The 18327-nt window shown below is 33.7% G+C and overlaps 1 protein-coding gene across 1 annotated transcript; it reads right to left on the minus strand.

Annotated features, from left to right (window-relative positions):
- Positions 1–1008: 1008 nt before the first annotated feature.
- LOC103486929 (uncharacterized) lies at positions 1009–16559 on the minus strand. Its single transcript, XM_008445091.3, has 18 exons — positions 15843–16559; positions 15133–15670; positions 12020–12277; positions 11376–11464; positions 10589–10799; positions 10250–10431; positions 9843–10013; positions 8528–8712; positions 7344–7437; positions 6765–6821; positions 5635–5769; positions 4489–4557; positions 3779–3889; positions 2872–3033; positions 2663–2791; positions 2387–2488; positions 1960–2033; positions 1009–1876 (listed from the first exon to the last, which is right to left on the minus strand). The coding sequence occupies exons 1-18, from the start codon at positions 16374–16376 to the stop codon at positions 1516–1518; spliced, it is 3462 nt and encodes a 1153-aa protein (XP_008443313.2). The 5' UTR covers positions 16377–16559; the 3' UTR covers positions 1009–1515.
- Positions 16560–18327: the final 1768 nt, after the last annotated feature.

Here is an 18327-nt window from a genome sequence, read left to right on the forward strand (position 1 = left end):
AGTTTGAATTAGATATCTGGTTAACAGATTTGTATTCCAATTGTATTATACTACTTTGGAACAAAAACTTTTGATAGATTCACGTGTTCTCGCAAACTAAATAGTTAAACTAGTCTAGCCGAACTGGATGGTATTATTTTGGCTCGTCGTCATCAAAGAAAGGAACTATTTGATTCTTTTTTTTTCCGCAGTTGTGATAGTAATCCGTAGTACACATTTTCCCAACAAATTTGACCATTGTATGGGTTCTTATGAAGTTGAATTTCACCTACAAATATAGTTTTCTTTTTCTATTCATTTTTTCACAATAATTCAATGATCGAAATGTATTAGCCTCTATTAATGATAAAATCTTAAATCTTGCTATATTTCGTGAATAATTTCAATAGTAATACCGTTTACATTACTTTCATTTCAAATATAATAAAATGAACAAAAATATTTATGACAACAAGTTACTAAATGTATCTATCATGACACAAATAGTTGTCTATTGCACTATCACGACACATATAGACATAAATAGTAGTGTCTCTCGCAACCTATCATAAATAGACTATGATATTTTAAAAAGACGTAGTAGTCTAGCCAATTTTGTAAATATTTGCAACAATTTTATACTATATTGAATTATTTTAGGTTTTTTTTTTTCTTTTTAACATTTGAAAGGAGGGATGTATAATGTTAAATGCAATCTAGGCTGTGAATTCAAAATACTCGTCGTAAATGTTGTCAATTGATCAACTTGCTGAAAATCTTTCTTTTTGCTTTTCACCAATTTTTGTTTAACATAATAATTGTTAAAGAAACAACATATAAATTGACAATTACGGACTTATAAACAAACTCAGTCAATTATATAAATACTTTCTTCCAATAGGTATATATATTCAATATCTTTTATTTTTCTTGAATTCAAATTTGAAGGTCGAACCAATCTCTTCAGCCGTTTTAATATCTTTGTTTGAACTGAAATCTCCCAAGCTGCTACCTTGTACAGCAAATCAATACTATAAAGAACATCTTTATATGACAATCATTATTGATAATAAATTAAATTAAAGACCAAGCACCTCTTACACCTTAAATGTAAAGCTTACACCATAAGTAAACTAACCCCATTTTGGGCATGATTAAACAAGACATGTATGTATACTTTTCTACTTTGATGCGAAAGTTTGAATTCTCACCTGTCACTTGTGATGTAATATTTTAAAAAGAAAAGAGTCACCTCGGAGAACCATCACGATGTTAAGCTGATCAATTCACCACCACCACCACCGCCAAGACATTTGGCATTGAAGTTCCTTCTTGTGAACAATCCTACAAAAAGGACCAGCTCTGCTCATGTCGTATTCGTTTTCATTGTGTTCCTGATTACATCTTCCTGAAAACGGAGGAACAAGCAGGTGACCCGAACAAGCAATGCAGGGGCTTGTGCAATGTGGAACTTCTAACTTGCGAGAACGGTTGTTTACCCTCCTGAAAATACCCAACTAATAAGATCCCCAATCATCAACTAGAGGAGTTATTGTGATTAGATTTTGAAGCTTTAAAAGTCCTACGAACTCCAAATCTTTCATTTTGATGTCTGTTTCCGTGTTTGATCCCTCTCTTTCCATCTTTTCTAGGATCCCCACGCCTTGAGAATTTTGTTCTGCAACCGTCTCCTGTACCATCCACCATTGAACTTGTCTTACTGTTGGAGGTCGCAGCTCTTTTCCTCATCTTAAATCTACCACCATCCTCAGCGGATGTATTATCAGTTTTGCTCCTGATGAAACCGGAAGGTTTTTCCCACTTCCTTTTCCTGTGATGACCCGATTCACTTTTCTTGGGTAGAGAGTCCAGCCCGTCCTGTTGCTTATCCCTCGCCCTGAGAATTAAAAAAAATAAACGTAATAAGCACATGTATACAACATACTGAAAACAAGTTGGCTTGAAACAAATGATATAGACCTGTTAGTGGATAAATCTGCAACATCTGTATTGGCATCACCAACATCCTTGAAACTGGTCTTGTTATGGCGTTTCTGCAAGTAGACGAATCACGAATCAAAGAAGTTTAGCGGGTAATTCAGAAGTTTGCACCTACAAGTATTTTCTGTTCTATGTCTCCCTTCGAAAAGATACATTTAGCAGGCAAATACTTGGATTGTATTTGTCTCATATAACATTTATGTATGCCCAACAGTGAACTATTCAAGTATGCACCGATTGGAACAGCTACAGTTTCAATTACAAATGTTAGACACTGAATAGGTGAGCGACAACAAGAGATTATCCAACTATGCCTATGAAACCATAGACAAGAACTTTTATTCAGATTAAAACTGCAGTTATTAGAAGTTCGGGAGTAAAACTACACAAGACTCAAGAGATTCACCTCCCCAAGAGGTTTGATGAAACCCTTGTAATTATCAGGAGTAAAGCCCTCAATTGCAGCGTAACCACATTTTCGAATGAGAATCTCCAAAATCACGGTGACCTTTAGCAAAATGAACAAGTACATGAAGATATTGTGAGGATAATTAACAACAATTACGAGTGTCGAGTGGAAAAAAGAATAAAACAGGAAATTGGTGGAATTGTATACTGTATAGTTAGTTATTCATACAAATATTTATTCCAAAAGTTTCTATTGATATAATTGAAGGGTTACCTTGGATCTAAAATGATGCCTTGAGACAGACGACCAAGGTAAAGCCGCCGTTAGAATATCAGAAGTGATGCTTTGAAGATGCTTAGCTTGCAAGGAAGACACTAAAACTTTCACAAACCCCAGCGCTGCCTATTTAATGAATCGGGTCATCTTTTTATCTCCGAGATTAAAATGAAAATAATATTGGAACCCAAAGTTAAGATGTATACTTTTATAACTTCTATAGCCTTTCCTCGTAGCAAAGATAAGAGGGAGGGCACTAGATCAGGTATTGAAAGACATATATCTGCGTCGTCATAAACCAACACTGAGAGTGCAGAGATTGCTCCACTTTTCACATGAGGAGATGCACCAGACAGATAGCCCAATATCTGAATCAACCATAAAAGAACTTGTCATAATCGTTAAACCGAAGTAACCATTAGATTCCATCAGAAGATCATGGCATTAAATTGCTCAATAAAAATAATTGCATTGATTTGCAATACTTATTTTTCTTTTTTAATATGATTTTTTTTAAAAGAAGACAAGCATCTTTATTAATAGTAACACACAAGAGAGTTATACATTGAGAATAACAACACTCTCTTCGTATTAAAAAAATCAATTAAACTAGATTTTTAAGAATAAGAAATGAATTCTTTGATGAATAACCAAAGGATATACAAAAGAGCCCAATCTAAGGGTCTACAAAATCATATTCTAATTACCAACAAGGTAACTTAGGAATCTTTAATGGCCTTCATACCCTAAAACACTATTTGTGATCAAGCTTGTATGCCTTCAGAGAAACCGGTAGAAACAAGACTTTTGCTACTAACATCATTCCTTTCAAAGAAACAAGACTATTACTTTAATGAGAATACATAATAGGCAACAAAAGACCATGAGGTGACAAAAAAGAAAAAGAAAAGATTTTCAATTCGCCCTCGAAATAGAAGCTGAAGTACAAAAGATATTTAGACTTTAGACACTAAGAGTACTAAGATACAATAACGTCCCAAAGAGGGTCTTTAATTTTCTCCTCATCCCATCCCAATAAACACATTTGGCACTGATATTTAAATGGATTCCATAAGTAAATTAAAATCCTAAGGGAAGATTATATGCACTTACCATGGCCACAAATTTTTTATGTGCATCAGAATTTGTATGCGACAAATCTTTTAGGCTGCAACTGATACAATGAAGAATGTCATAAGCGGCTTTCCTGCTGCCTTCCTCTGCCTACGTCACAACAATGACATCCGACTTATTAACATGTCAAATATCTCTCAAGATATTACACGAGCACAGAAGAGAAAACAAAGAGTGCACATATGAACTCAACTTCAACATATGAGATATTAGATTAAAAAATGAGTTAATGGCGATGCTACGATTTAGTACAACAAACAAAAAATAATAGTAACAATGCTGAACAAGACACTAGGATAAATAGAAACATCTCAGCTTTGAAAAATATCTTGCATAGAAAATTGCTAAATAGCTTCAAAAGAGTATACCACTAGAGTCTAGAAGACTTGAGATGAGTTGAATCCAACGATAAGGATAAGAATTTTGGAACACTCTCTGATTTCTTTTAAACCGAGTCTTTTTGTAATTCACTATAAGGTGGTTGTTGAGTTTTAACTCCATATCATTTATCAATGAAATGGTTTCTCATTAAAAAAAAACCTTTAAACTAATGTCTTATGTAAGGTGACCCACTCAAAAGTTTCTTTTTCGTAAAATTCATTTAGTGCCATAAAAACTATGAAACATGCCTTAGAGTGCCATTCCAAATGTAGTAGCAAAATAGAAGCATTTTCAAAAGTAGCTCTTACACTTTTTAATGCGATGATGATCTCATTGAGCATAAGAAAAGCCTTGTTGCTCTCCTCTGCCGAGCTAACCTACATAAAGTATCAATCGCAAGTAAAAGTTAGGTCACAACAAAATAAGGAGAAACAGAAATCGTTCTCATATATTGTTGGAAAAATGCACAAAAAATACAGGAGTGCTCCATAGCCTTTTTACTTCCTCTCCAAGAGTAGACACCAAGGCTAAAATATGAAAATACCCATGTACCCATGGCGATGATTTTTACATGTTTGGTGAATTTTTTTTTACATTACCCAAAATACACAGAGCAATGCCAACATGGGTCTCGACCAATAGTAGAAAAGATGTAAAATCAAGGGTTTACATCATCTGTGACCAGCTATTTAGATTATTATATAAAACATCACAAAAAATTAAACTACCAAATATTGCAAGGTTCATAATTTTCTATTAGTCAAGGTCGATGCATGCACGAGACAAACTATTTTTTAAAACTTCACTATAGTTGTTACGTTCTTTTATGGAAAACTTCACCTCAAAACAAGCATCAAGAAAGGTCAAGGATGTATGTTTTATGAGATGACCAACAGTCTCATTTATGCTATATATCCTGCATCATGTTCGTCTGCGTTTATTGAGCTTTCTTTCATTTAATCAATAAAAAATTTTGTTTCTCGTTTAAAGAAAATGACTAATGTTAAGTACCCACTGAAAGGAGGTTCATGGATCTATGAAATTATAGAGGACAAAAAATGCAAATGGTGCTATCATTATAAAATAATAATAAAAGTAAATAAAAATAAAAAACTATGGAGGAAAGTAGTTGCTACAAAGTTTTGTCCTATTCACTTTGATTTGAACCCGGGTACAAATTCTCTATGCATATATGGAACCTCTTCCTCTTAGATATTTCTAGTTAATCTTTTTCTTTTAACAAGAAACAAATTTTCAAAAGTAGACCAAAAGCAAAACAGCAGCCTCCAAAATGAATTACAACTAAAAACCTCGAACAAAACAAATAAACAACCAACAACAAAGCTAACACGCAACAAATAACCAAAAAACCAAAGAAAATGTCAACAAACTTAAGAAACCAAAAACAATAATTAAAAGAAAAAATTGCATAAAATTATTAAAAAAATTTGGACCTTCAATGAATAAACCAGAAGAATGTGGAAGCAAGCAAACCGACTTCTTTGAGATGAAGTATCAACAGGAGGTTGCAGATCAATTAACATATCTACCAGTTCAGGAAATCTAGAAGAAGCAAACCAAGCATGTTCCTGCATCATGTCATGAGTGATTAGACTAATATAGTAGTAACATGGAGTTTATTACTAGAATACAGAAGGACAAATTAACTAGCATTCTTGACAGCCAACACCACATATATGAGCAAAGTTGGACGTTTATTTTTATCATCACTTAATGAGTACAGTAATAGCTTCTAAGTTCTAACAGAGTAACTTGTAATCTCAAGGTTCAGTAAAGAGGCTGGTTGGTTTACATGGTTGTCATTGTCAGTAATCTGTTAGTTTCGAATTGTCATTGAGTTGTTATGCTTAACTTTCAATGGCAGCTGGCTCCATGTTACAACATGCCAATACCAGGAGCAAACAAGCATACATTTATGCATTACCTCGTAACATCTACATTATCTCAAGAGTCCCAAGTTGCGATGCCATATGAGAGAAAATGTTAGTTTGTAAGGAAAATATGAAAAAAAAATCTAGAATGAAAAATTAGCAGGAGGTAGTTTAAAACAAATCTAAAAGAAAATCATTTCTTGCTCATCTTAGCAGGTCTATAATTCAGGTTACAGAACTTTCCATTAAACCCCTGTAATAAATTTCTTAAACCAATATGACGTGAAGCAATTATTAACTGATCAAATTCAAAAGACAACCGTTAAGTATTGACATTAATCATCATTATTTTGAATAGCTCAACCTTAAATTTTCGTACTACCAAAACACAATGCTACATATTCTAAGTTTTTTTTCCCGTTTTTTTTTTTTTTTTTTGAAACTACTCTTTAAAAAACCAATTTGTGGGTATAGAACTGAAGAAACTAATGACATCAATGATGGTGCTGGTTGGATTAAGATGTTGTAAACGGCCAGCCTGTTAATTTCAAACTATGATTTAGTCGGTGCTCTTAATTGCAAATGGTAGCATACTTCATGTGCTAAAAAAAACGGATTTTCAAAGCAAGGACCACGAATTGATTGCATGAGTTATCCTGAGTTGAATATCCAAGTAGCATGGTGTGCCTAACCTCCAAAATTCTGCTCAGAGTTTGATACACTTCATGATGGTCCGACCCTAAAGATCCCTAAAAACAAAAATTTGGAAATAATAATCAATTAAAAAAAACATAAGTTATTATTATAGTGCTAATTCTCTAATTTATCATTCCTTCTCAAGATAGCCAGGAGCGATAAGTTGAGTAGATCTTATATTCATTTCGTTACAGCCAAGTGGGAAATCTTTCTGAAATCTCTGGCTTTGACAAGTAGGAGGAGTGACATGTTCCCCTCAGCCCATTCATCTTAAAGTTCATCCTTTATAAAAAAAATCGGAACTTTTATCTGACAGGAAACTAAATTCAAAGTTGGACTTGTACGATGATAATTGGAAGTTTGATGATTCATGCATGTGAACTATCATCCAAAGTCCAAATTTAACAGCTATCATAAATTAATTTAATACTTTGACACATGCATCTAAACTTTCATGATTAATGATAATTCAACGACTAAAATAATAAACTCAATCAATCTTGTTGTAGAAACCATAAGTATTTGGTGATTGATGTTGTTCAAAAAGAAAGGAAAAAAAGGGAAAGAGAAGATACCTGAAAAGAAAACTTAACAAATTTATAGATTAGATCAATTAGATCCTCATCAGCTCCCCTGACGATAGCTGAAGCTAGCTCCAGCACTACACATCTACCAAAAGAAATATTTAATTTAATAATATTTTGCAAAGTGAGATGCACTTCAATAAATAATAGATAATAAAAACAATTGTTTTAATAAAAACTATGATTTCATTAAAAAAAAAAAAAAAAAAAAAAAAAAAAAAAAAAAAAAGAGAGAGAAATAATAGAATGGGCAAAAAGAAGAGCGCACCCTTAACAAAAGATCTCCAATCAATCAAAATAAGACCTACTGAATGCTCAGTCATAGAAGCCGACAAGAAACATGGAATCTATTAAGGGACCAAATATCACTCAAAGATCTCTCAAACGTCTAAAATATTATGTTGTTTCTCTCTAATATTCCCACAAAATATCCCCCAGCACCTACTACAGAACTTTCCTCTTTTGCAAATTTATATTGAAAACATAGCCATAGACAATAACCCTCATGAGTTTGTCTAGTGGCCAAAAAAGGCTATGGGTATAAGAAAGGGCTAGGAGAAGATGAGTTCAATCCATGAAAGTTATCATCTAGAATATTCTACGAGGTTTCTAGACACAAGTTTTTAGGATCAAGTGAGCTATCTTGTAAGATGAAGGGCATGTAAGCTGGCCTAAACACTCGTGGATACCAATAAACACATACATATATACATTGCACTTTATTTCAATCGAGCCCCATTTTTTCACCCCAAGGTTATACTTGTGCCCTAAATAGATGTCCTAAAAATATCGTTTGAGCTTGGGGACATAGATCATACTAGCTTGGAGGGTCATACTAGCTTGGAGGTCCAAAGTTTGAATCTTCAACTGAGCTTGACTACTGAGTTCAGACTTGGGGTGGGCATAGGGCTCCCAAGCATAGGGGAGCAAAGCTTCGTCTCCTAGTTATCAAATTTATTTTTTAAAAAAGACACCTTCATGCAAGCAAGTGCTTGAATTGCTAGTAACATGGCAATAAAAATACATTTCAATACATATCATGATTGTTCAAATTTATTCCAAGACCCAAAAGCCTTAAAAAAATGCTAATTTGCAAAAACTAATTGATATTTTCAACACATACCTTGGACTTTATTTAATTTCAATCAACAACGTCCTAAAAACTACAAGTTTACCTTTGAAGATCAATCTCTCTGGTCCTAGACTTTCCTTCAGCATTCTGAGCTGATTCATCAGCATTGGCTTCTGGCTCCTCAAACTCATCCTTAGTATTTAGAAACTGAAACCTCTCAAGAAGTGACACAAAAACCTTTTTGGTCACCCTGGAGTCCATGATAGAAGCCAAGCATCCAATGGCATCCTAATAATATAAGATAGAATTTGTGTTTATAAAAATGTTTTCCCGCTCCCAAATATAAGAACTTCTGAATAGCCAAACACATGAAGAACATGAATATCAATTTGTAAAACAGAAAAACCAAAGGTAATCACAAACAAGCATTAGAAAAGGAAACATTCACAAACAGGCTGTTCATTGTCAAGATTGATAGCATCACGCTCTGACAGGATGTTCTAGTTTCTTTTTGATGTGTTTAAATACATCAATTTCCAAACTCCAACATCAATATGATTTGGTTTCTTAAACAATAAATATTTTAAAAGTACTACTAAGATGGAAAATTTTCATCTCTAAATACATTTAGCTTCTTGAAAAAATAAATGTCAAACTTTAAGTTTAAGTTCATGCAAAGGTAGAATGCCTACCGAGCTACTTCAAATTCAATTTAGTCTATACTTAGCGACCTATACTATCAGATAGAAACAATTAAATAAATAGTACCAAGAAATGGAGAGATGTCACCAAATAGCCAAGGAGATAAAGAGAAAAAAGTAAATAAATAAATAAAAACCCATCCAGTGAACCCTCTTGGTGAAAAAACAATTTACTGTCATGATCTTGTTAAAGATCAGTTTTCGCGCATCTCAACTAATGCTAAGGGACAACTCGCTTGACTCGACAATATTTTGGTGCTGATAAAACTCGTATGATATTAAATCATAAGTCGGTAGACATTATGGGTTGAACTCATTTCCTTTATATCTTCTATTAAACTCAAGGTTTAGGTGAAACACTGTTAAAATGAGCTTTATTTGCCCTTGATTTATAATGGTTTTTAACATTATTCAGCTGAATTTAATATTATTTGAAAGTGATTTCCGGGTGTTCAAGATAGCAATTAAACGTCAAAATGAGATACAAAAGAACCTAAACATGCCCAAAAAAGTCAATCTTGAGCCAAGCATAAAAAAGAGGGTAGGAAAGTGGACAAAAAACACAAGTTGCCAAGAAACAGGGTAGCGTCATGGGGTTTGCATGACGCTGACCCCGACGCTTTTTCCCAAGAGGTGGGAGAATAGGGCAGCGCCGCTGCACCCCACAGATCACAGCGCTGCACATCAGCAGAGGCAGGCAAGGCACTAGAAGAAAACCTTCAAATGTGAACGCTTCGTTGGTAAGGAATCAACAAATAACTCCGCTAGAGCCTGAAGCAAATTAGTTGAACATGATACCAACGCCTTCATGTTCTTGCTCTGCATTTTCTTTGAATAAACAGATACATCATTGCAGTTCGGTACAACTGCATTCTGATTCACAAGGACCTACACCAATTGAAACAAATTAAAAGAAGAAAACAACTTTTTTTTTAAAAAAAAAAATAAGTTTTACACTTCAGAGGGTGGGTGATAAAACTATTGGACTATTAGTATAGTCATTTGTGCCTTATCCAATGAGCTATTCTTGGATTGGCATAACTTTATCAAAATATTAAAATAAAACAGAAAGGGAAAAAATAGTAAAATATATAATAGCACCAAAATCAACATTATTGTGTGACCTGTAAGGCAGCAGCAATATCTTCATGCATAAAGGAATCTTCCTTAAGAAGTGTAATTAAAAGTTCAGAAAGCATTCCAATTCTTCGGTGCATATCACTAGGATGGCGGCAAAAAGCAGGTAGTAATTTCCACAAATTACGAGCACATGTCTGTAGATTTTTACATGCTGCAATCTTCTTAACTGTGACACATTGGAGACATTAAATTGAAATCAACAACAAACCCAGAATATTTACCTAGAAGAGAATATATGCTTGAGGTAAAATACATTATCCGCTCCCCCAACCTTACATAACCACAAAATTCAAGATCAACCTAATATGGACCAAAAAACTCACCTTTACAACTTTGGTCCTGAAAAGATTTTGCAAGGGGCACAATATATTCTAGATAATAATCAAGTGATGCACCAACAACATGACTATGTAGAACCGGTATCAACCACATGTTCTGCACAGTTGAGTCGCTAGGATTAATGGATATGGGAATAAGAGTAAGTATCTTCTCAGGTCCCATAGCAGTTACAGCAGATCCAATACAGTTCTGAAGCTGCAAAGTAAAAGTCAGAATTTATTAAGATAAGAAGATTTTAATAAAAATAAATAAATAAATATGGCAAGGAGACGTTAAAAAATGTTTCCAAAATGGCTCCAATTGACAAAGATAAGGAAAAGAGATTGCAGAACTATTTGGATAAAAAACACCACATGGAGGAAGAAGTATACATTACTATCCCAAAAATCACTGATCTCTTTTATTTTAGAAGAGCTGTATTAAAAACAAAAATGAAGAGAAAACAGCCTAAGGGCAATAGATGAGAAGACCACTGCTAACAACACTAAACCATCAAAGGCTCCAATCATTATTAATCATTGGAGACTATACTTACAATAAAAAATTTTGTGGTTCGAACACTAACAAGAAGTTGTAAAATTAGCAGACCACACTACTTGCACAACCCCACAATTGGTTTCAGTTTTTTTGAGGAGATCTATGGATGGATGAAAAAAGAAATTTTGAGTTTGCAATTGGTTTCAGTTAGCAGATACATTATATGCAAATTTTAATTTGTTTAGATAAGAAGGGACATGTAGGTGTTAACACTTAATGTTTAATTACACTTACATTATCAATGTTAGATACATTCCCTGCGATATTCATCAAATCAGCAAGCTTGAGCAAAATATGTTTCATATAGATGATAGAAGTTGTTCCTACAATGAAAATGAAAAGTACTCAGTAGATCAAACAGTAACTTCACAACATATTAAAAGCTGTAGCAAATCAAAGTATAAACTATAGCAGCACAACCAAAACTAACAGCAATTAACGAAAGTAAAAGGAAAGAGAAAGTAATACAATTGATTATAATATATCAAACGCAACCTTGGTCCTCCTAACGAGATAAGGGTAGCAAGCTTCGGTGTGTTTATTTTTGTGCTGTTTTGTGCTTTGGAAAAATGAAACAAAAGAACTTTTAGAGGGTTTGAAAGATTGTGGGGAGTTGTGGTCCCTTTTCCGATTTCATATTCTCTGGGTTAATTGGGCTCCTCTAAGAAAGTTTTTTTTTGTCTTCCATGTTTGACTCAAAGTGTGTAGAAGTAGAAAGAACAATAATAAAATCGAATTTTATTTTTATTTTTTTCTCAATAATTACTGTTGATGAATTGCAACTAGATCTTACTTTAAAGTAACTTAGTAACCAAATCAAGAAAGAAATAAATTCTAAAATAACATTTATAACCTATTATGTCATATTGGAGACATACCTAATTTGAGAAACAACGCAGATATGACATCCAAAATATATTTCCCAAGATCTCCATCACAACTATCAAGGACATCCTCAAAAATGGCACACGTTGATTTAATGGCCTGTACTTCAATGTTCTCCAGGTTGCAGTCTTCTAGATGTGAATCTTTATCAATCAAGGCTATCAAGCATTCCTGATCTACATAATCCTGTATTAACTCTTTCACTACACTAGAAGCATGTAAAGCCTTACTCACATCAGAAGTCAAAAGACCTGCATTATTAAGTTAACAATCCCAATACATCAAGACGTGTCTAACAAGATCACAGGTAGTGAATACATCGCACATAAAACTGATGAACTCCATTTGCCAACAAAAAGCAATCAACAAAGCAATGATTACAAGCCTTAGTCATAAGTATATAGGTCAAGGGATATTTTTAGCTAACATGTTATCAAAATCGGGACCAATTAAAATTCAATAAGGGTACTTTTGGTGTGCATAATTAAGTTAGGTTGAGATGGTTTAATATGTTGGTGGAGTTAATGTGTCTCTGGAGTCAAGTTAATATGTTTGTGCTTGAGGTGCAGTGTTAAGTTTTGTTAAACAAGTCTGTATCTGGTTTGTACTTGAGCCAGAGTACTTGGTCCAGTTTTTTAACCTAAAAAAGTTCGTTTTTTATTGCATGTTTTTATTGGCTTGACCTTTTTTTGCCCATTCAATTGCACAAATATTTTCTACCATTTTCAACACTCAATTAAGGTATCAACTTAAAAGCTTTACATATTTTCAATTTTCTGCATGCAACCATTGCACTTTTTTTTGGAAAGGAAAAAGAAAAAAAAAACTTTCATTTAGTAGCTGATTACCTTCTGGCATGGTTTTCTACGTGTATTGTGGGGTTAAAAAAAAAGAAATGTTAATGTTCCATTTTAACGTGTAATTTATCTTCTTTGAACATCTATATAATTTTAATTCTTTCTTTCTTTAAAAAAAAATTGAATTAGGGCCTGTTTGAATTGCCTAGGAAAAAAAAGTTTTCCAAAAAGTCAAATGCAGTTTTGGCTAGTCTTCCAACATACTATCTTTGTTTTCTATCCCCGGAATGTGGCAGCCTCTTTGGAAAAGATCATGAGGAATTTCTTTTGGGAAGGCTATACTGGCAGCAAGCTCAACCATCTTGTTTAATGGAATTTGGTCTCCCTCCCTTTAAAGGGTGGGGGTCTTGGCTTAGGTGACATTAAAATTCATAACTCAGCTTTGCTTGGAGATGTTCATTGGAAGAATCAGCCTTTTGGAGGAAAATTATTAGCAGCATCCACGGCAAAGAGCTTTTGACGGTTTACATTGGGAAAGTCGGGAAATAGCCTAAGGAGTCCATGGGTAAGTATCTCAAGAGTGTGGAGGTCGGTGGATTCTCTAGCACTATTTAAACTTGGTAATGGTAGTAGAATTGGCTTCTGGACAGATATTTGGGTTGGTGCCTCCCCTCTCAAAAACCTTTTTGCCGTACTTTACAGAATTGCCTTGCTTCCCCATGGCTTGGTTGCAGGCCATTGGGACTTTGATACCCTTTCTTGGTCTCTATCCTTTAGAAGATCCTTGAAAGAAGCTGAAATTGCAGGATTCCAATCCTTACTTTCACTCCTCTCGCCTGAAAAAGTGATTGATTTTGAAGACCACGAAGTATGGTCAATTGACCATCAAGGTCGTTATACTATTACATCTCTCTTGGTACACTTACATTCTGCCTCCCCAATGGATAAACAATTATTTAAAGCCTTGTGGAAGCCAAATAGCCCTCGGAGAGTTAATATTCTGATTTGGGTCATGCTTTTTGGGTCTCTTAACGGTGCTGGTATTCTGCAAAAGAAGTCTCCTAACAAGTGTCTACTGCCTTCTATTTGCCCTCTTTGTTTGAAGGCCAATGAGACTCTGCTCCATCTCTTTTTGCTATGTCCCTTTTCATCCTTTTGCTGCAGTAGACTCTTTTCTATTCTCAACATTGCTTGGGTTTTCGATAGCTCCCTTTGTTCCTCATTCTTTAGCTTCTGGAGGGTCCATCGCTTCCAAAGAAGTCTCGGCTAATATGGTTAAATATGTCTAGACCTCTTCTCGCTGAATTGTGGTTTGAGAGAAACCAGGGATTTTTCACTATAAGGAAAGACCAAGAACAGAAAATTTTCTTTTCGCAGAGCATAACACGGCAGCTTGGTGTTCTCAAACAAGGAATTTGGGAATTACTCCATTCAAGCTCAATTGAGCAATTTTCCTCTCTCAACCAATCCTTTAATCTTTGTTTTGGTGTCGACGCCTACATCTCTCAGCCAGGGTTCCTCCTCTTCGGCAGACCTGCTTTGGAGCTTAGTTTTTTTTCATTTGGTTTTGTTTTCCATAGTAGCTGTTTCGTTAGGTTCAGTTTTTTCGTTGCTGGTGTTGCTTTTGTATTGTTTCTATTTCTTTGTATTTTTCCTTTGTCTTGGCCCTATGTATTTAAGCTAGACATTGTTGATTATTATCTAGTACTTCGTCCATTTCGCTTTATGTTTTAATTGGGATATGATGTTTTGGTGCTAAGGTTGTCAACCTAGTTGAGATGCCCGGATGCACTTTTTGATCCCGCCTACTTTTGACTCTTTAGGCTTCTTTATTATACTCAATGTATATCTCTCTTGTACTTTGAGTTTATATTATTAATAAAGAAGCTTGTCTTCGTAAAAAAAAAAGTCATTTTCATCCTCTCATGTTTTTGTTACTACACAGTACTTTGCACTTGATATAAGTCATTTTGATGCAGTAGAGGCCTTAATTTCAGAAACATCAGATTTTTGAAGACACGTTCTTGGATTGCTTAGCCTAAGAGTGTGAGGGTGAACACCCACCAAGAAGAAACTTTGAGAATGCTTTCAATTTTCATTTATCCTTTGTAATCAATTCCTGATTGGAGATGTCCCTTATCTTTGCTTTTCTTGCTTTCCTTTTATTTCACTCAATTTGGAGTTTGTATCTTTTGAGCATTAGTATCCTTTCATTTTTTCAATGAAAAGTTTTGTTACTTATTTTTCAGAGAGAGAGAAAACAAATAAAGATTCAAGTTCACAATGAACCAAGGAAAGTCTTGACTTACCTGCCATATAACCACAAACTACTGGAAGATTTTTTTTCGCTACACTTGAACCTCCAGCATCCATGGCACATTTTAATAGGGTGATAGCGGAAAGCACCGTGTCCAAGGGGTTCTTATCGCCCGAAGAAAGGTATGAGCCAATTGCAACAATAATGCTCTCAACCTCCAAAGCAGGAACTCCAGTTTTTGAAGATTTAAGAATAAGTTCCATGGCTTTGAAACTATGCGCCGTAACTATGGAAAACTGTGGATTTACAAGTTTAATTAATTCTTTAAGCATTTTAAAACGAACTTTTTTTGATAGTAATGGAATAGCAAGAATGATAACATTCAGTCTGTGCAAGACATCAAGATGTTGACCATGCGATTGCTTATCTTCCTCAGGCCCATCAACAGGAGTGACGGTACTTAATTTAACTGCCGACGGCATACAGCTTTTCAGGAGAGAAAAGACCAAATTGCTGGCCTCTTTCTTAATAGCAGAATGCTTTAAAGAGTTCAAAAATGTAATAAGAGATTCTTGAGCACAACGTCGAACCTGCATTCAAGATAATGTGCATATCAAATCAAGGCTATCGAGCTACATTAAACAATTGACCACAATGATTTGTTCAACCAATTTCGAAACTATTGAGAAACCGCTATGCTGAGCACCCACTCATGGCCAATTTGAAAAACAAATTCACATGAAATACAAATCAATTGCATACCTTAGGACGCCGGTCAACCGAAAACTTCAACAGAGTATCAAATCCCAGCTCTACCGATGCCCAATCCTCTAAATTACAAAATCCTAACAAAATCCCCAAGCACTTCACCGCAGCCCTCACAGTGGAAACAGTCAAGTTCTTCATCCCCAATAAAACCACCAGTACACCCGCCGCTTCGCTCGCATTTGGAGCAGAAATTCCCCCGTGGGGAACCAATGGGAGCGTAATGGCTAAAAAGGACAACAAGGCAGACAGGACAGTGGGGTCCAAAGTGTCGGAAGCGGAAGCATTATCAATGGCGGAAATAGCGGCGGCGAAGTATGCGGCCGGGGTGAGGGGGAGGGACTCGGAGTGGAGAATGGAGCGCATGGCAACGGCGGAAGCGAGAAGATGACGGTGTTGGGGAGCGGAGGACTTGGCATAGCGTTCCATGAGTTGGGCGCAAATGTCTGTAGCATCGGTGAGAGCTACAGCTTCAGCATCGTCTTTCTCCGATTCTTGTAGCTGCTGATCGCCTTCTGACATGGATTTCATTGCTTGTTTTTGGGATTAATCTCAAATTAGCAGAGACTTTGATGAAGAAGAAAGCTACGGGATTTGAAACCCAAATTGGAGGAGAAACAACAAGAACAGAGGGGCAGAAGGGTTTTGGGTTTTGGGTTTTAGCTGCGCAAATTCTCTCTCTTTCCTTTTTGTTTTCTGTTTCCTTTTACTCAAATATTTAGCTTATGAATGCCAAAGTATACGCAATAGATTATAGACTTTAAAATTTCATTTGTGTATTTTCTTTTTTAAAAAAAATCATTTAAATTATCAAAGTATTTGAAGCATAATTTCGAAATAATATTCCATAAATATTTTGTCAGTGTTTTGAAAAGTTGAGTAACATGTTATATAAGTTTTCTTAGTTCACTGATTGTATATTCAAATTTTTGACTTTTTGGTCCAACATATATATACATTTATCCAAATGAACTATACTTATAAAATGTTTTTTATAAGAAAATATTTTTTTTAAATTCTGTTTATAAAATAAGTTTAAAATCTAAACACTTGTATGATTGGTATGATCTCTTTATGAATGTTTATATGCAAAATTGTGTTTGGTTTGTTCTATACTAACAATATTTATACTTATGTTAAATTACTATAAAATACTATTAAAACATTATGAACTAATTTCATAAAAAAAAATACACCCATTTTGAATTTTCTTAGAAATATATTTTAAAATTAATCGCACGTCATAGTGAAATCATTAATTTTTTTAGTTACTTGAACTAAACATTAATTTTATTATATTTTTTTATTAAATTTTTTAGACAATTCAATTTTAGAATCACTAATATACTGAAATGTAAATATATAACCATAAAAAAATTGATTTCCAACAAAAAAAAAATCAATAAAAGATATGCAACTCGATCAAGTCCTTCAATCATCTTCATAACACGAACTGAACAATTATGTTCTTCATTGATGTCCTCACAATTATTTTTAAAAATGTTAAGGTGAAGTAGATTCGATTAAGAGAGGAACATTTGCAAATCCCTATATTTAAATGTATATAAACACATTGAAAAAATATTCAAAATATTTAAATATAAAATAAAAAACAAAAAGAACATCGAAGTAAAAAATAGATAGGAAAAAGGAATAGAAGAAGAAAAATATATATTTGGAAAGGATTCCTTATTATACATAAAATAAATAATTTTTCTAAAATTTGGTTGCATGTGTTTTCTATAAAATCATTTATTTCATAATCTTATTTTTTAAAAAGTTATTTTAAACCAATATCAAACACCTCGTTTTACCTTAAAATGAATTATTTTAAAAATTATACTTCAAAAATCAATCCAAACACATCCCAAGATTGAAAATATTAGTTCCCAAAAACTTTACATTTGATTGGCAAGTCTGTAACAAATCTTTTGGTCAATAGTATATAGTTTATGTTAGTTGAATTATTTTTATGATAAGTTTAGTTCACTCTGTATTGATATCGTACTTGTGAGATTGATTATATGATGATATTAAGGCAAGAATTAAAACCATATAAGAAGATTAACAAGCAAATGGGATAGAACCTATTGAATTATGATTTAATATAGTAATTAACTGATCATTTATTTCCAATTTAAATTTTTTATTTAATGAAAATCATAAGGTTATTATGATATAAGTATAACTCACCGATTCCATAGCATATGGATACAAATGGATATTATAATAGAAGTATGGTATATAAGCTAAAGAGTTGTATCAATCAAATTCCTAAACTTTTATAAGTAAATAAGTTTAGAGTAGTTGTTAAGCTTTTGTTTTAAACCTCTTAATCCTTAATACTCACTTGCATAAAAGTTGTTTATATATACAAATTAATATGATATTATGAAAAGATATAAATTAGGTATATATTACTAAACTTTTAACGATACGAAATATTTTTCATCTTCTCAGACTTCCCTATTTTTCTATACTT

This window comes from Cucumis melo, chromosome 4 (genome assembly GCF_025177605.1).
Source record: "Cucumis melo cultivar AY chromosome 4, USDA_Cmelo_AY_1.0, whole genome shotgun sequence".
In the NCBI taxonomy this organism is placed as follows: Eukaryota; Viridiplantae; Streptophyta; class Magnoliopsida; order Cucurbitales; family Cucurbitaceae; genus Cucumis; species Cucumis melo.